This window comes from Asterias amurensis, chromosome 5 (assembly GCF_032118995.1).
Source record: "Asterias amurensis chromosome 5, ASM3211899v1".
NCBI classification, from domain to species: Eukaryota; Metazoa; Echinodermata; class Asteroidea; order Forcipulatida; family Asteriidae; genus Asterias; species Asterias amurensis.
The window spans coordinates 24,167,125-24,180,500 of NC_092652.1; the positions used below are offsets into that span (position 1 = coordinate 24,167,125).

Below are 13,376 nucleotides of genomic sequence, written 5' to 3' on the forward strand. Positions count from 1 at the left end.
GTAAAATGTCTGATAATTCTTTTTTAAAAACTTCTCTGTCACTTTATTAAGGCACAAACGTAAGAAGACATTTACAAAGGCAATTGGGCAGAACATTTTTATAACAACGTTTCAAAATGGTAAAAAGATACAAAGTTCAACTTCTTTGAATACAAAATGAACACAAATTCAAAAACTTTGAATTCTTATACTGAATTCTTTGTTTAAACTTCCATTTTACAAAATTACTAATCACACAAAAACCCTTATACTGACATGACTGAAGCCATCTTGGTTGTATTCCCACTGCAGCATTTTTGAGCCTAAAATCACGTGTTTTTTTTTAAATCGGCCCAAAAATTGTGAATTTTTCTAATGTATTTTTCAAACCCGAACTCCAAGTTTGATAAAAATGCTGGACTTACCCCTTGTTTTTTTCTTTTTACCCAAACTCCTAATTAAAAAAAAAAAGGGCTTGACTTGCCCCTTGCGCTTTTTTTTTTACGCAAAACCCAACGTTACCCCTTGTGGTTTTTGTTAACCCCAAATTTGATAAAAATGCTGGACTTACCCCTTGTGCTTTTTTTTTTACCCCGACCCAAATTTGATAAAAATGCTGGACTTACCCCTTGTGCTTTTCTTTTTACCCCAAACAACCCCAAATTTGATTAAAAAAAAGCTGGACTTAACCCTTGTGCTTTTTTACCCCAAATTTGATAAAAATGCTGGACTTACCCCTTGTGTTTTTTTTTACCCAAACTCAGAGTTTGATCAAAATGCTGGACTTACCCCTTGTGCTTTTTTCCCCCCAACTCCAAATTTTATTAAAATGCTGGACTTACCCCTTGCGCTTCTTTTACCCCAATTCCAAATTTGATAAAAATGCTGGACTTGCCCGATTGTTTTTTTTTTTACCCAAACTCCAAAGTTTGATCAAAATGCTTACCCTTGTGCTTTTTTTTTTACCCAAATGCCAAATTCTAAAAAAAAATCTTGACTTAGTTCTTGTGGTTTTTCAATTTTTCTTCATTTTTTTCAACTACCAATTTTGCCCAATATAAAGCTTATCCTGAGCCAAATGAAAAAAAAACATCAGTGGGCACCACTAGGTTTTGGCATTTTTCCACCTGAATTATTACTAAACCTAGGTCTAGTTAACATATTGAACAAACTTACTAATAAAAAACAGTAAATTTTACACAACAAATATAATATTTGCTTGAGAGTCAAGGTTGCGAAAATTTCTTTCATGTCATGTTTTTGCACTGTTGCACCTTTTTTCAGTGCAAAGTACATTAAATTGCTTGGTAATAAGACATTTTTTGTTAAACAGACCCAACTACTGTACAAACTGCTAAAGTTAGAACAAACCAAAAGCCAAAAGTGAATGTTCAAGTGAATGTTCTTCTGTATTCAAAGGAAGTTTCAACATAAAATGACATTCTCATCCTCAAAATATATTTGGCTCAAACAGCTTCAAGCTGGACATTTAAAAAGTAAAGTTTATGTCAAATGTGATGGGTGCAAGACCATCTAGAGTTCTGTGTCCCTCGCAGGACTCATACACGGGTGAAGGGCAAACAATCACATGAATTTAATAAACTCTGTTGTAAATAAGAAAATATAAAAAAATAAATAAAGTAATTCCCTTAAAGGCACTGGACACTGTTGGTAATTACTCAAAATAATTGTTGGCTTCAAAACTTACTTGGTAACGGGCAATAGAGAGCTGTTGAAAGTACATAAAACATTGTGAGAAACAGCTCCCCCTGAAGTAACGTAGTTTTTGAGAAAGAGGTAATTTCTCACTCAAATGTTCAAAAACTTCAGGCCTGAAGCCTTTTTTAGGCATCTGAAAGCACCGTATCTGTGCAGCAAGGTGTTTTTTCTTTCATTATTCTCTTGCAACTTCGATGACCAATTAAGTTCCAAATTTTCATAGATGTGGGATACCATGCATATTTTGGGATACACCAAGTAAATACTGGTGTTTAGACAATTACCAAAGGTGTCCAGTGCCTTTAACAGTCTCTAAAAATCTTCGTCGCTGCTGTATTCATCGTCTCCTCGATTGCCCTTCTCATTCCCATTCTTACCCGTCCCAGCCCTCTTGGTAGGGGTAGGTAGATCCATGAACAGGTCTTCATCAGAGTTATCCAGTTCCTTCAACACAGGTGAGCCCATGTCTTCAAAATCCTCATCAACGGAGTAGGTGGCAGCGGTGGGATTGTCAGATCCTGACAGGCTGCCCTTGTTCTTCGTTGGTGTTGAGGATCTATGGCTGCCGCTGCCAAGAGAACTTTGAACTGAAGCCTCGTTGTCGGAGTGGTCCTGAGAGTCTTTGGTCTTTTCATGGGTTAAGACACCACTTTTTGGTGTCCTATCTTCAGTCATGTATGTTGCTTGTTGATTTTCATTACCACCTGAGAGGTCTCTTGGTCGAGGCTTGGGACGAGCATCTCCTGATGAGCCCGTGTTGTTGGTAAACTCAATGTGAGGCCTGTTCAGTTCCTTCTCCAGATCAGTCTGCTGTCCCTCAACAAGAGAGTCTGATTGTTCATTTACTTGGTGTCTAACATCAGTTTCTGTCGAATGCTCTCTTTGAGGTGCTGGAGGATCAGAGAGTGGGAGCTGAACAACAACGGGTCTTGCTACTCCACTTACTGAACCACCACCGTCTCTTGAACGGCCCTGTGTGGTGGCAGGGAATGTTCCAGCTGGATTTGAACCCTGCTGACTCTGACCACTTTGTCCCTCCTGCGTGACGAGTGGAGCATGCAGATAAAGTGGCCTAGTTTTAGGTTCCTCAGCTCTAATGGCCGCATTGGATCCATCTGTTTTAGACGACGCATCCCTCGTTGGGGTCACCAGTGGTCCAGAAACCTGGATTCCTGAACTCTCCGGGCCATAGTCACGCCTTACTGCAGCTATAATGGCCGCATTGGACCCATCTGTTTTCGACGACACATCCCTCGTTGGGGTCACCGGTGGTCCAGAAACCTGGATTCCTGAACTCTCCGGGCCATAGTCACGCCTTCCCCGGGGATCATTTGGGTACCTGTGGGGTGTATATTGGTAAGGTGGGACCTCTGAGGGATAGTCCTGGTGGGTGGTCGGCTGATGTTTCTGTAGGATGGATTGTACCTGAGGGTTGCTGGTGATCTCTCCTGGGGTCATCCCTACCAGGGTGCACAGCTGCCCGAGACTGCAAAATAGAATAATAGTCTTAAAAAATTAGGCAAAGTAATTTTTAATTTCTTTGCCGCATGTTTAGCTTCACTGTCCGCTTTTGTTTTGGGGGACTGTAATATTATTATTATTATATATTATTATTATTTTTGTTCACCAATTCAAAATGAGATTGAAAAACCAGAAAATTCCAACTGTTGCATCAAACTGATGCATCAGAAAATTAAATACTTGCAGAACTTAGCCTGTGCCGGTTACAAACAGATCATCTTCTTGTGAAAGTGAGCTACGGCAGGATATTTAATACTGAATAAACTATTAAATAAAACCACTGTAAGCATGTTCAAGTGTCTTGTCTAACCTGTTTATTTCAAAAATAGTTAATGGCGTTACGACCCTAGCAGAGGCTTTCCCTTTAGCCTTCGAGAAAGACTCGGCTAGGGTCCAAACGACAGGCTTTTAAAGGCAATGGACACTGTTGGTAATTACACAAAATAATTGTTAGCTTAAAAACTTACTTGGTAATAAGCAATGGTGAGCTGTTTATAGCATAAAACTTTGTGAGAAACGCCTTCCTCTGAAGTAATGTAGTTTTTGAGAAAAAGTAATTTTCCATGAACAGGTTTGTTATTTTGTGCATATTTTGAGATACACCAAGTGAGAAGACTGGTCTTTGACAATTACCAAAAGTGTCCACTGTCTTTAACTATTTTTTTACAAAAAAGCCTGGATGATTATTTCTACGTACCCAGCCTCCCTGAGTAGATCCAGAAACCCATGGAATTTAGCAAAAGACTCCTCAATGCTATCCAGTATACTCTCATCCTCAGGCTGCTCTGCAGTGACCGACGGCCTACCCCTCACCCTCAGTGGGGAAGTCGGTGACCGTGCCTCTAGTAACTGTATCTGGTGTCGAAGTCGACTGTTGCTGACCTCTAGTTCAACCACATGTGCATCGGATGCTGCCCTCGCTCGGCTCTCGATGAAGAGTCGTCGGTGGAGCTCCTCAATTTCAACCTTAGGCACACGAAGATCAAGTCAAAAGAAGGATTGGATAAGAATTGTTGGTGCTATCCCATCCAGTGACGCTGTATATATATGTTGACTTGTTGTAATTTGAAAAATGTTTTTGTGACAGTACAACTCCAAATATTGTAATTGTGCTGAACTATTTCCAATTGTGTTATTCTCAACAGGGAAGTGGTGGAAAATAGTTCAACCATTGCACCTTTTGACCAAGTGGGTCGGTAGTGAACAAGTTTTTTTTTTTAATAAAGGATATTTTTGCAGAGCCTTTGGATGGGTAGCTTTTGTTTGGTAGCTCTGGTGTTGTCAGCAGCAGAGTATGGGTTTGATACCCGGTCATGACACTTCCATAATTGCTTCGTAAAAAGTTGGGAAGGTACTGCATTCTGCTCTACCAACCAGGCTCCTAGTCCTAGTGGATGATACCCATGCCTAAATCCTTGTGGACTGTAAAGGGGTAACCCTGTTTTAGCTCCAGCAACGTGCCCCCTGGAGACAGTTGATTCGAGTCAATAGCCCAAATCAGTTAAGTGTAGCCCTCAACAAAAGAGCTTAGGTTCAGTGAACTAGACTGCTCGCCAACGACATGCAACGATTAGTGATATTTAGCCCTCTAAAGTTGTATTCCTGGAAAAAAAACAGACTCCCCTGCATACCTGCAACTGTCTCTTCATCCTTTTGTCAAAACCTTCCATGTCCTCCGTGTCCCTCGTACTGGACATCATCGTCAGTGGTGACCCCGTGGTGTCTTTCTCGCTGGTGTCCAACTCACCTGACGAGACGGCATGGACGTGGATGGACGCACATGATTTACTAGGAGTTGAACTAGGGCTCGTGTTAACTTCGATATTGTGCCCGTCTGGTAGAACCCTTTATGAAAACCAAAAATTTATGTCAGTCAAAATTTCATCAAAATGTTTGACAGTGAATGTCCACACACATCAAGAAAGCTCTTCTCAAGATCAGTTTAGTTTTCATATATAGAGGAAGCAAGAACAGCAAAATGTACTGGAGACACATGCAGTAAATTTGTTTGTCAAAATTATAAAAATATGAATACTCCATTTGTTAGATTCGTCATCACAAATCAAGTTGAACCCAACCTCCAATTCCTAAATCAAAGAAACTACCAAAAAATTATAGGAAAAAAAGTCTTGACCCTCACTCACCTCCTGTGTGTTGCTCTAGCTGCCGTTCTCCACGGGACAAACCCAGGACCCGGCCTGGACACTGCAGGTATAAACTCCTCTGGTTCCATCGCCCTCGTTGCACGAACAGAAATCCCATCACCGCTTGACTTGGCCCTGGAGCGAGAGGGCGCTGACGGCTGGCCACTCGTGACGCGGATTGTCGTCTTGCGACCAAAGCTGCTGTTCAGTGTTTTGGTTTTTCTACGATTTTTGTGGGATCCACCACGCTCCTTGCTGCTGTTGTTTGCTCGTAACCATTTGTACTGTAACCGAGACAAAAACAAACTGTACTGTCCAATAAAGAGTCAAGTAAATTATACCCACACTAGGGTAGTGTGCATATCATTTGCATCTAAGTATTTTTTTGAGTTTGGTCAGAAGTGGCTTCACAAAAACAATTTATCACATCCAAGGGCGTCTCAAAGCGCTCCTTATTTTTTTAAATAAGTAATGCAGAGCTATGTTTGGAATAGCGCCATATAATGTTTACAAGATGCTGTGGTGAATTCTGCACTAAACCATACCAGAAATCACCTTACCCGGCAAACCTATGAGAGTGTACTTGGTTCTTTTCAGGCATAGCACAACACCAAGGACCTTTGGCTCTATGTCCATCCGGAGGACAAAGCAGTATTGATCAAGTGCCTCTCTCATGTCTCAAGGAGTGAAGACCAGGACTTTAAAGGAACACTCTGCTTATTAGAAACACCAGAGCTTGCATCCACTGTGCTTGACCACTCGGCCACGATACACCTTTTAAAAGTTGTAATGGGCTTAATTTCTTTTATATTATTAAATTAGTATTTTAAATTTTAGTCTTTAGTTTATTTACATGTACATGTTTTCATTTGTTTGTTTTCTATTTTTATTTTGTTTTAAATATTTTCAAATATACACTCATTTTTTTATTTTATTTTATTTTATTTTTTTTTTTTGGGGGGGGAGGGGAGGCTGGGAAAAAATAAATTATAGACTTACTTGATTATCCTCTCCTCCTGCGTTGATCATGACTTGTTCCATCACTGTCTTCAATAAGTCACGATCTGTGACAGAAATGACAACCAAGGAGTCAGAAAGAAAATAACTTCTTTTTAACTCTAAACATGGAAAACATACTAAACATGGGAAATGTTTGGTCCAGAGAACCTTAAAGGCAGTGGGCACTATTGGTAATTGTCAAAGACTAGCCTTCATAGTTGGTGTATCTCAACATATACAAAAAATAACAAACCTTTAAAAGTTTGAGCTCAATCGGTCATCAAACTTGGGAGATAATAATAAAAAAAAAAATAAAAAAAACATGTCACATGATGTTGTGTGCGTTTTAGATGGTTGATTTCGAGACCTCAAGTTCTAAATCTGAGGTCTCGATATCAAATTCGTAAAAAACTACCTCTTTCTCAAAAACTATGGCACTTTAGACGGAGCCGTTTCTCACAATGTTTTATACCATCAACCGCTCCCCATTTTCCGGTTTTATGCTAATAATTATTTTGAGTAATTACCAATAGTGTCCACTGCCTTTAAGCATACAAAAATTTTAAAAATACAGAGACACTATGTGCCTCTTACAATGTAGGCCTTCAGATTGATGACATTTTAATTTTGGGGTTGAATAAAAACAAAGTGACTAGATTTGGATTTGAACCTGAGACCTCCAAATCAAAATGCCAGCACTGTATTAATTGAGCTTTCTAGCCCTTGTACTAAGCATTGTAAACTCAGAAGTTTCCCGAGATCTGTGGAAACAATCAACAGGCAAATCATTTGGGTGGGATTCGAACCCACTACTTTGCATTGCTAGAGCAGTGTCTCACCACTAGATAATTTGTTAAAATATTAGGAATATATATATCTCTACCTACCTACAAGATGGTTTTTCCTGATGTCTAGCACCACTATTGATGGGTTCTGATATAAGCCGTCTAAGAATGCCCTGGCCCCAACATTGGATAAACCACAATGCTGCATGTCAAGAGCTTGAATATGAAACAGAAAAAAATGATGTAGTCCGAACGTCATCGTTTTCACGAACTGATGATAATGTCAAAAGTATTTTAAAACTTGGTAAATAAATTTTTTTTTAAACTTCTTTACATAGTCAATGCTTTCAACATTTTCAAGTTTCCGGATCTTACACGTTAATGGTTTGTAATTACATGTACTCCAATTAATATGACTGATGAATCACTAGATGTGACATTTTGTGTTTGCATGAAGTGGCACATTGAAATATATTGCACAGGCAAGATTTATTTTCTCGCATTTTTATTTATTGTATTTTTTTTTTCATTTTCACAAACTGGCAAATGTGGTACAAAATCATTGATTCATCAAAACTGCTCAAAAGTGTCATGGCTGAGACTCAAACCCGCACCACATTGACTTAACCACCAGAATTTGAATAAGTTTAAGAGCACCGGAATCAAACTCTGGTGTTTTTGATCAGCAAAGTGTGAGTTCGAGTCCCAGTCGTGACACTTATGTCCTTAAGCAAGACACTTTACCATGATGCTTTATCCTTCGAATGGGACATCAAACCTTTGGTCCCATGTGTTGAGTAACACAAGTAAAAAAAACCAGTGCACTTAATCGAAAGAGACGGGGGTTCACCCCCGTGTTCCTGGTTTTGATTGGCCGCATATTGCGCCGCAGCACCTTGGCAACCACTATGTTAAAAGGAGTAGGTCTCACTGTCTTACAGGAAAACACTGTAAGTTAAAGCGCCTTGAGCGTCAAGGAAAGGTGAATAAGCGCGCTAAATAAGAAGCCACCATACTGTTAAACCATGACGCCCCCAATGTGTTCACTCAGCCCCAGCGCCTTGCCTTAACAGAAAGCGCTGGGATGGTCAAATTCAAGCATGTGCTAAATAAGAAGGCACTATTGCTATTTTTAACTGCTCAACTGTGACGCCCCAATGTGTTCACTCAGCCCCAGTGCCTTGCCTTAACAAAAGGCGCTGGGATGAGCAAATGTATCAAGCACGCTCATTGGTTAATGCTCAGTCCCATCATGCATCACACTCACACTGCATGCATCATATACTTCCTGAACAAGTATCCCATCCAAGCGGTCCTGGATAGACCTAGGCCCAATTTCATAGAGCTACTTAAGCAACAAATCGTGCTTAAGCAAAAAAATCCTTGCTTATTAATATCAGATTACTGGACAAGACTCCACTCAATTGTTATGCTAAGTAAACAACAGCTAAATACCAGTCACAAGCAATGTATATGGCATGAGATTTTGGCCAGTAACATGTGTAAAATAAGCGAGCTATTTTCATGCTTAAGCAAATTATTTGCGTAAGCAGCTCTATGAAATTGGCCCCTGGCCGCTGGGGCCACTGAAACCCCAATGTACCTTTAAGCCAGAGATCATCCTTAAGTGCCTCCGCAAAGGCTTCAGCTCCCTCATCGTTGACTAGAGGGTTGTTGTTGAGGGTGATTCGTCTTATACCAGACATCTGATCCAAGTCTGGGCGTCTGTACCGCAGGCTATCCTTCCACGCCTCACTGTGGCGCTGGGTCGACTGGTGCTGGAGAATTGATAATTTCAGGAAATATTGAAAACGAGCAGACTAATGTATATAAGCGAGATGAGACCAAACCAGATTTTTTCAGAGCCAACACTCCTCTAAAAAAGATTTTACCCATGGTTGTACTCACAAGTTTACTGTTTATAGTTATTTTCCATCTACAAAATCGTGGCGGTATCCGCTGCTAAAATAAAACATAAGATTGGGACTGCCTCTAGCTGTCAGGCATTCTCGGTGGTCTAGTTGGTAAGATACCACTCTAGAATTGCAAAGGTTGTGGGTTCAAAATTCCATCGCAGTAGTATGCCCGAGTTTATAGCGGTAACACTCATCAGTGTATATGGGTAAAACTAAAATGAATACTATACTTACTTTGACCAGCTTGGCTAGTGATTCTGCTCCTTTGCTTGTTAGACCACACGCTGAGAAGTTCAGCGATACGATGCCGGGGGAATTCTTGATGGCATTGCAGATTTTCTCCGTACCACGATCACCGATGCGACACGAATCCATGGAAAGGTGCTGCAGAGTATTGTTCTTCATTATACCCTGTTTTTGTGGAAATTATTGTTTAAATGGGTTAGAAAAAAGGGAAACGTCATCACCTGTCGAAGCAATATATTCCACACGAAGACAAAATCTATAGAAACAAAGTACAAACTTTCTCATTAATTCTACTGTTTTGACATCACAAATTTGCAGTGAATAATTCGCATTAGTTGACTTGTGCTGAGCTCCTGCAAAACATTCGCTCTGAAAACAGCCCCGTGTGACATCAAAATAAGTATCGCATTTGCATTTGCAGGAAAGTTGAACCGGGCTTAAAGACAGTGGACACTATCGGTAATTGTCAAAGGCTAGTCTTCACAGTTGGTGTATCTCAATATATGCATAAAATAACAAACCTGTGAACATTTGAGCTCAATCGATTGTCGAATTTGCGAGATAATAATGAAAGAACAAAACACCCTTGTCACAGGAAGTTGTGTGCTTTCTGATGCTTGATTTCGAGACCTCAAATTCTAAACTTGAGGTCTTGAAATTAAACTCGTGGAAAATTACTTCTTTCTCGAAAACTACATCACTTCAGAGGGAGCTGTTTCTCACAATGTTTTATACCATCAATCTCTCCCTATTACTTGTAATCAAGAAAGGTTTTATGATGATAATTCTTTTGAGTAATTACCAATAGTGTCCACTGCCTTTGAATACATACCATCCCAAGCAATACAAGATCCTTCATCCTCAGTGGCAATCCTTGTAGCTCTACGTAGCCCAGTGCTTGAGTGATAGAGAGTGATTCCTTCAATGCAACACACAGACGATATGTCAGGTCCTTGGAGCGAATCGGAGGCTGTCTACGCTTTATGCGGGATCGCACCTTACCATCCTTGGAGTCTGTTGTAGGAATATATTTTTATTGGTAATTACTCAAAGAAATTATTAGCATAAAAAATAACTTGGTTATGAGCATTGGAGAGCTGTTGATGGTATAAATGACTGTGAGAAACGGCTCCCTCTGAAGTAACACAGTTTTTCTAGAAAGAGGTGTACAGTGCCTTTAAAGCAGAGATATTACATCCCTGCATCTGCCAATAATGCATTTGTCTTCTTAAAGGCAGTGGTCACTATTGGTAATTACTCAAAATAATTATTAGCATAAAACCTTACTTAGTATTAACGAGTAATTATAGAGAGCTGTTGATAGTTAGTATAAAACATTGTGAGAAATGGCTCCCTGTGAAGAAACGTAGTTTTTGAGAAAAAAAAATAATTTTCCACGAATTTGATACCTCAGATTTAGAACTTGATGTCACGACATCACAATGTATTTTTTCTTTCATTATCTCGTAACTTCGACGTCCAATTGAGCTCAAATTTTCACAGGTTTGTTATTTTATGCATATGTTGAGATACACCAAGTGAGGAGACTGGTCTTTGACAATTACCAATAGTGTCCACTGTCTAAGTTTTCCAGTAAATAAAACTAGTTGACTGTCCACACTCTTAGGGCCTTGTCACTCGAGGTAATTTTTACAGGCAGTGCATGATACATGAACACTTTGGTTGCATGTATGAGTAATTTTTAAAACATGTCTGTCGATCCCTGAGTAAAATATGTGAACATTCGATTGTGAACGCATTCTCTTTTTGAGATTGACTGGAACAGCCCCCGATTTCACGAAGCGCTGCGACGCGTCGCAAGTGCAAGTTGCAACCGGTTACACGTCGTAATATGCGAACTCGTCGCAGCCGCGTAGTGTCTTATAGGTCTGCGACGCATCGCAAACCCTACGATGCGTTGCTACTTGCGACGAGTTTCGTGAAATCGGGGGCTGGTTGCCTGTTAATTGCCTCGTGTGACATGAAATTTAACTTCGGAGCAACATAACCTACCTTCACTGCCACAGCTCTGTTGAAAGTAACTCCTCACTGCAACAAACTGAAGGTTTTTGTTTATCCGGAGAGAGTTGAGAATCGGTGGCCAGTCTGGGGTTCGAACCCGATCCCCGTTGATGTCCAAGACCCCCTCTTTAAGATGACCTTTGACACTCGTCAACGGACAGGTATCCTGCAAGGCACATAGTTGCTTGTAGTAACCTTCAAAGTCAAGTGAACCCCTTTGCCTTGCTTGGACACTCTCCATGACGTGGTGACATCAAACTAACTGCCACTATCACTACGAACAAAATGGAGGAGAAAATTGTATATACTTGAATAATTTCTGGAAAAGTTTCCGTATGGCGCCACCACTTTTTCATTCGAAATAAAATAATATAGTATCTAATTTACCTGATTGAAATATCCCTTTTTGTAAAAATGAGTGAAAAAGTGGTGGCGCCATACGGAAAGTTATCCTAATTTCTAAACAGCTGAGAATTCTTCAAGACACATAAAAACGTTTATAAATCACAAATACCATCAATGCACAACTAGGCCTAGGGCTAGTCAAATCATAGAGCTATAAGGTCAAATCCAGATATTTTGTCCCCGTCTTTTCCTGTATAATTACAAAGCTGTTCCTGATCATATTTTATTGTTCATACTATCATAATATCACTGTAGTGTAGCAAGACTTACTTACCATGCTCACTCAGTCACTCTTGTATGAAATTGAAGAAAGCACAGAAAGAATATTTTCAACATTTTCAACATTTTCAGTTTCTGCATTGTTCACATTCATAAAAAAATAAACCCTAAAAGTAAAACACATGAAAAGAGGAATTGCAGCCAATCTGAGATATTGATGTAGGTGAGCCATAGAAAAAGATCTGTTAATTACTAATGAATTACAATGTCTTTTGTAAATGACAGTCCGACTACTAGCAAGCCAACAACAGCAGTGCCGCGTCTGTATTGTTGTTTGGTTGGCATGCATGATAACGATATGACATGTTGTAATACAACTCTCCACTTGTATGATGGAGAGAAGGAAACAGCCAGTGGTCCAAACACTGCTGAAGAAGTGGGGTGAGGTGAATGGTCAGAGTAAACAAAACATTTTAGTTGTTTAAAAAATAACCCTTATAGTTGCAAACATAATTACCAGTTGTAGGTATGAGGCTTTTACTAATAACGCGAAATCACTCTCGAGAACGACCGATGTCAGCACCACCACAATACAACCGCAACACTCACAACATCAACAACAACATTTCAATATGGCGCTCTCATTTTTCGTCCAAGAATCCTTTACAGTTACACGGGTCAATCCATTGCTATTTTAGGTGTGTTTTTTCGACATTGAAAATAAAACAAACTAGGTTCCTCTCAAGAATAGAACTACTGAAGATAAAACCAGTTTAAACAAAGTACACAGTAATCAAATAGAGAATATTATTATAAACATTATTTTCTTCAACAAAAGCAATAAATATTATAACAATAAAAAGCATAACTTGTTTTCCCTCTTTAAAAAATAGTTGAACCTAAAAGTTCAACTGAAATGTAACGTATTGTGAGTTTGGGTCAAAAACCGTACACGACCGTCATAACGCGTCACTTTTAGACATAGGGTACACAATGCATATGTTGGGCGCGATCGGTCAATTTGCGCGATCAACCGATCGCGCTGCGCTATCGACCGATCGCGCTGCCCTATTGAAATATAATTATATTGGTCGCGCAGCAATCGGTCGATCGCGCAACAATCGGTCGATCACGCAACAATCGGTCGATCGCGCAACATTCGGCAACGAACATGCGCGATCAGGAATGATGTGCAGGAATGATTTTGCGCGATCGGCCGATTGCGCAGGAATTGTTATGAGTGATCGGCCGATTGTGCAGGAATGGTTTTGCGCGATCGGCCGATTGTGCAGGAATTGTTTGGCGTGATCGGCTGATGTTCAGGGGCCGAATTCACAAAGATGTAACATTGATTGTAACTGCAAATCAATCGTAGTGTGACGTCACTATATAAATCACTATGGCGATACTAAAAATTTGTC

General features: G+C 39.9%; 1 protein-coding gene across 1 annotated transcript; it reads right to left on the bottom strand.

Moving 5' to 3' along the window:
* Positions 1-105: 105 nt before the first annotated feature.
* Positions 106-12,597, bottom strand: LOC139937588 (centrosomal protein of 78 kDa-like). Its single transcript, XM_071932797.1, has 11 exons — positions 12,473-12,597; positions 11,323-11,605; positions 10,142-10,323; positions 9,298-9,474; positions 8,751-8,925; positions 7,250-7,363; positions 6,363-6,427; positions 5,364-5,647; positions 4,851-5,064; positions 3,917-4,185; positions 106-3,184 (listed from the first exon to the last, which is right to left on the bottom strand). The coding sequence occupies exons 2-11, from the start codon at positions 11,570-11,572 to the stop codon at positions 2,011-2,013; spliced, it is 2,904 nt and encodes a 967-aa protein (XP_071788898.1). The 5' UTR covers positions 11,573-11,605; positions 12,473-12,597; the 3' UTR covers positions 106-2,010.
* Positions 12,598-13,376: the final 779 nt, after the last annotated feature.

Excerpts from the sequence above, each read along its gene's own strand:
- LOC139937588 (XM_071932797.1), bottom strand. The coding sequence starts at position 11,572 with ATGGAGAGTGTCCAAGCAAGGCAAAGGGGTTCACTTGACTTTGAAGGT. Across the intron at positions 10,324-11,322 it reads ACAGAGCTGTGGCAGTGAAG|ACTCCAAGGATGGTAAGGTG; the intron begins GTAGGTTATGTT and ends TTCCTACAACAG. Across the intron at positions 6,428-7,249 it reads CAGGAAAAACCATCTTGTAG|ATCGTGACTTATTGAAGACA; the intron begins GTAGGTAGAGAT and ends TTTCTGTCACAG.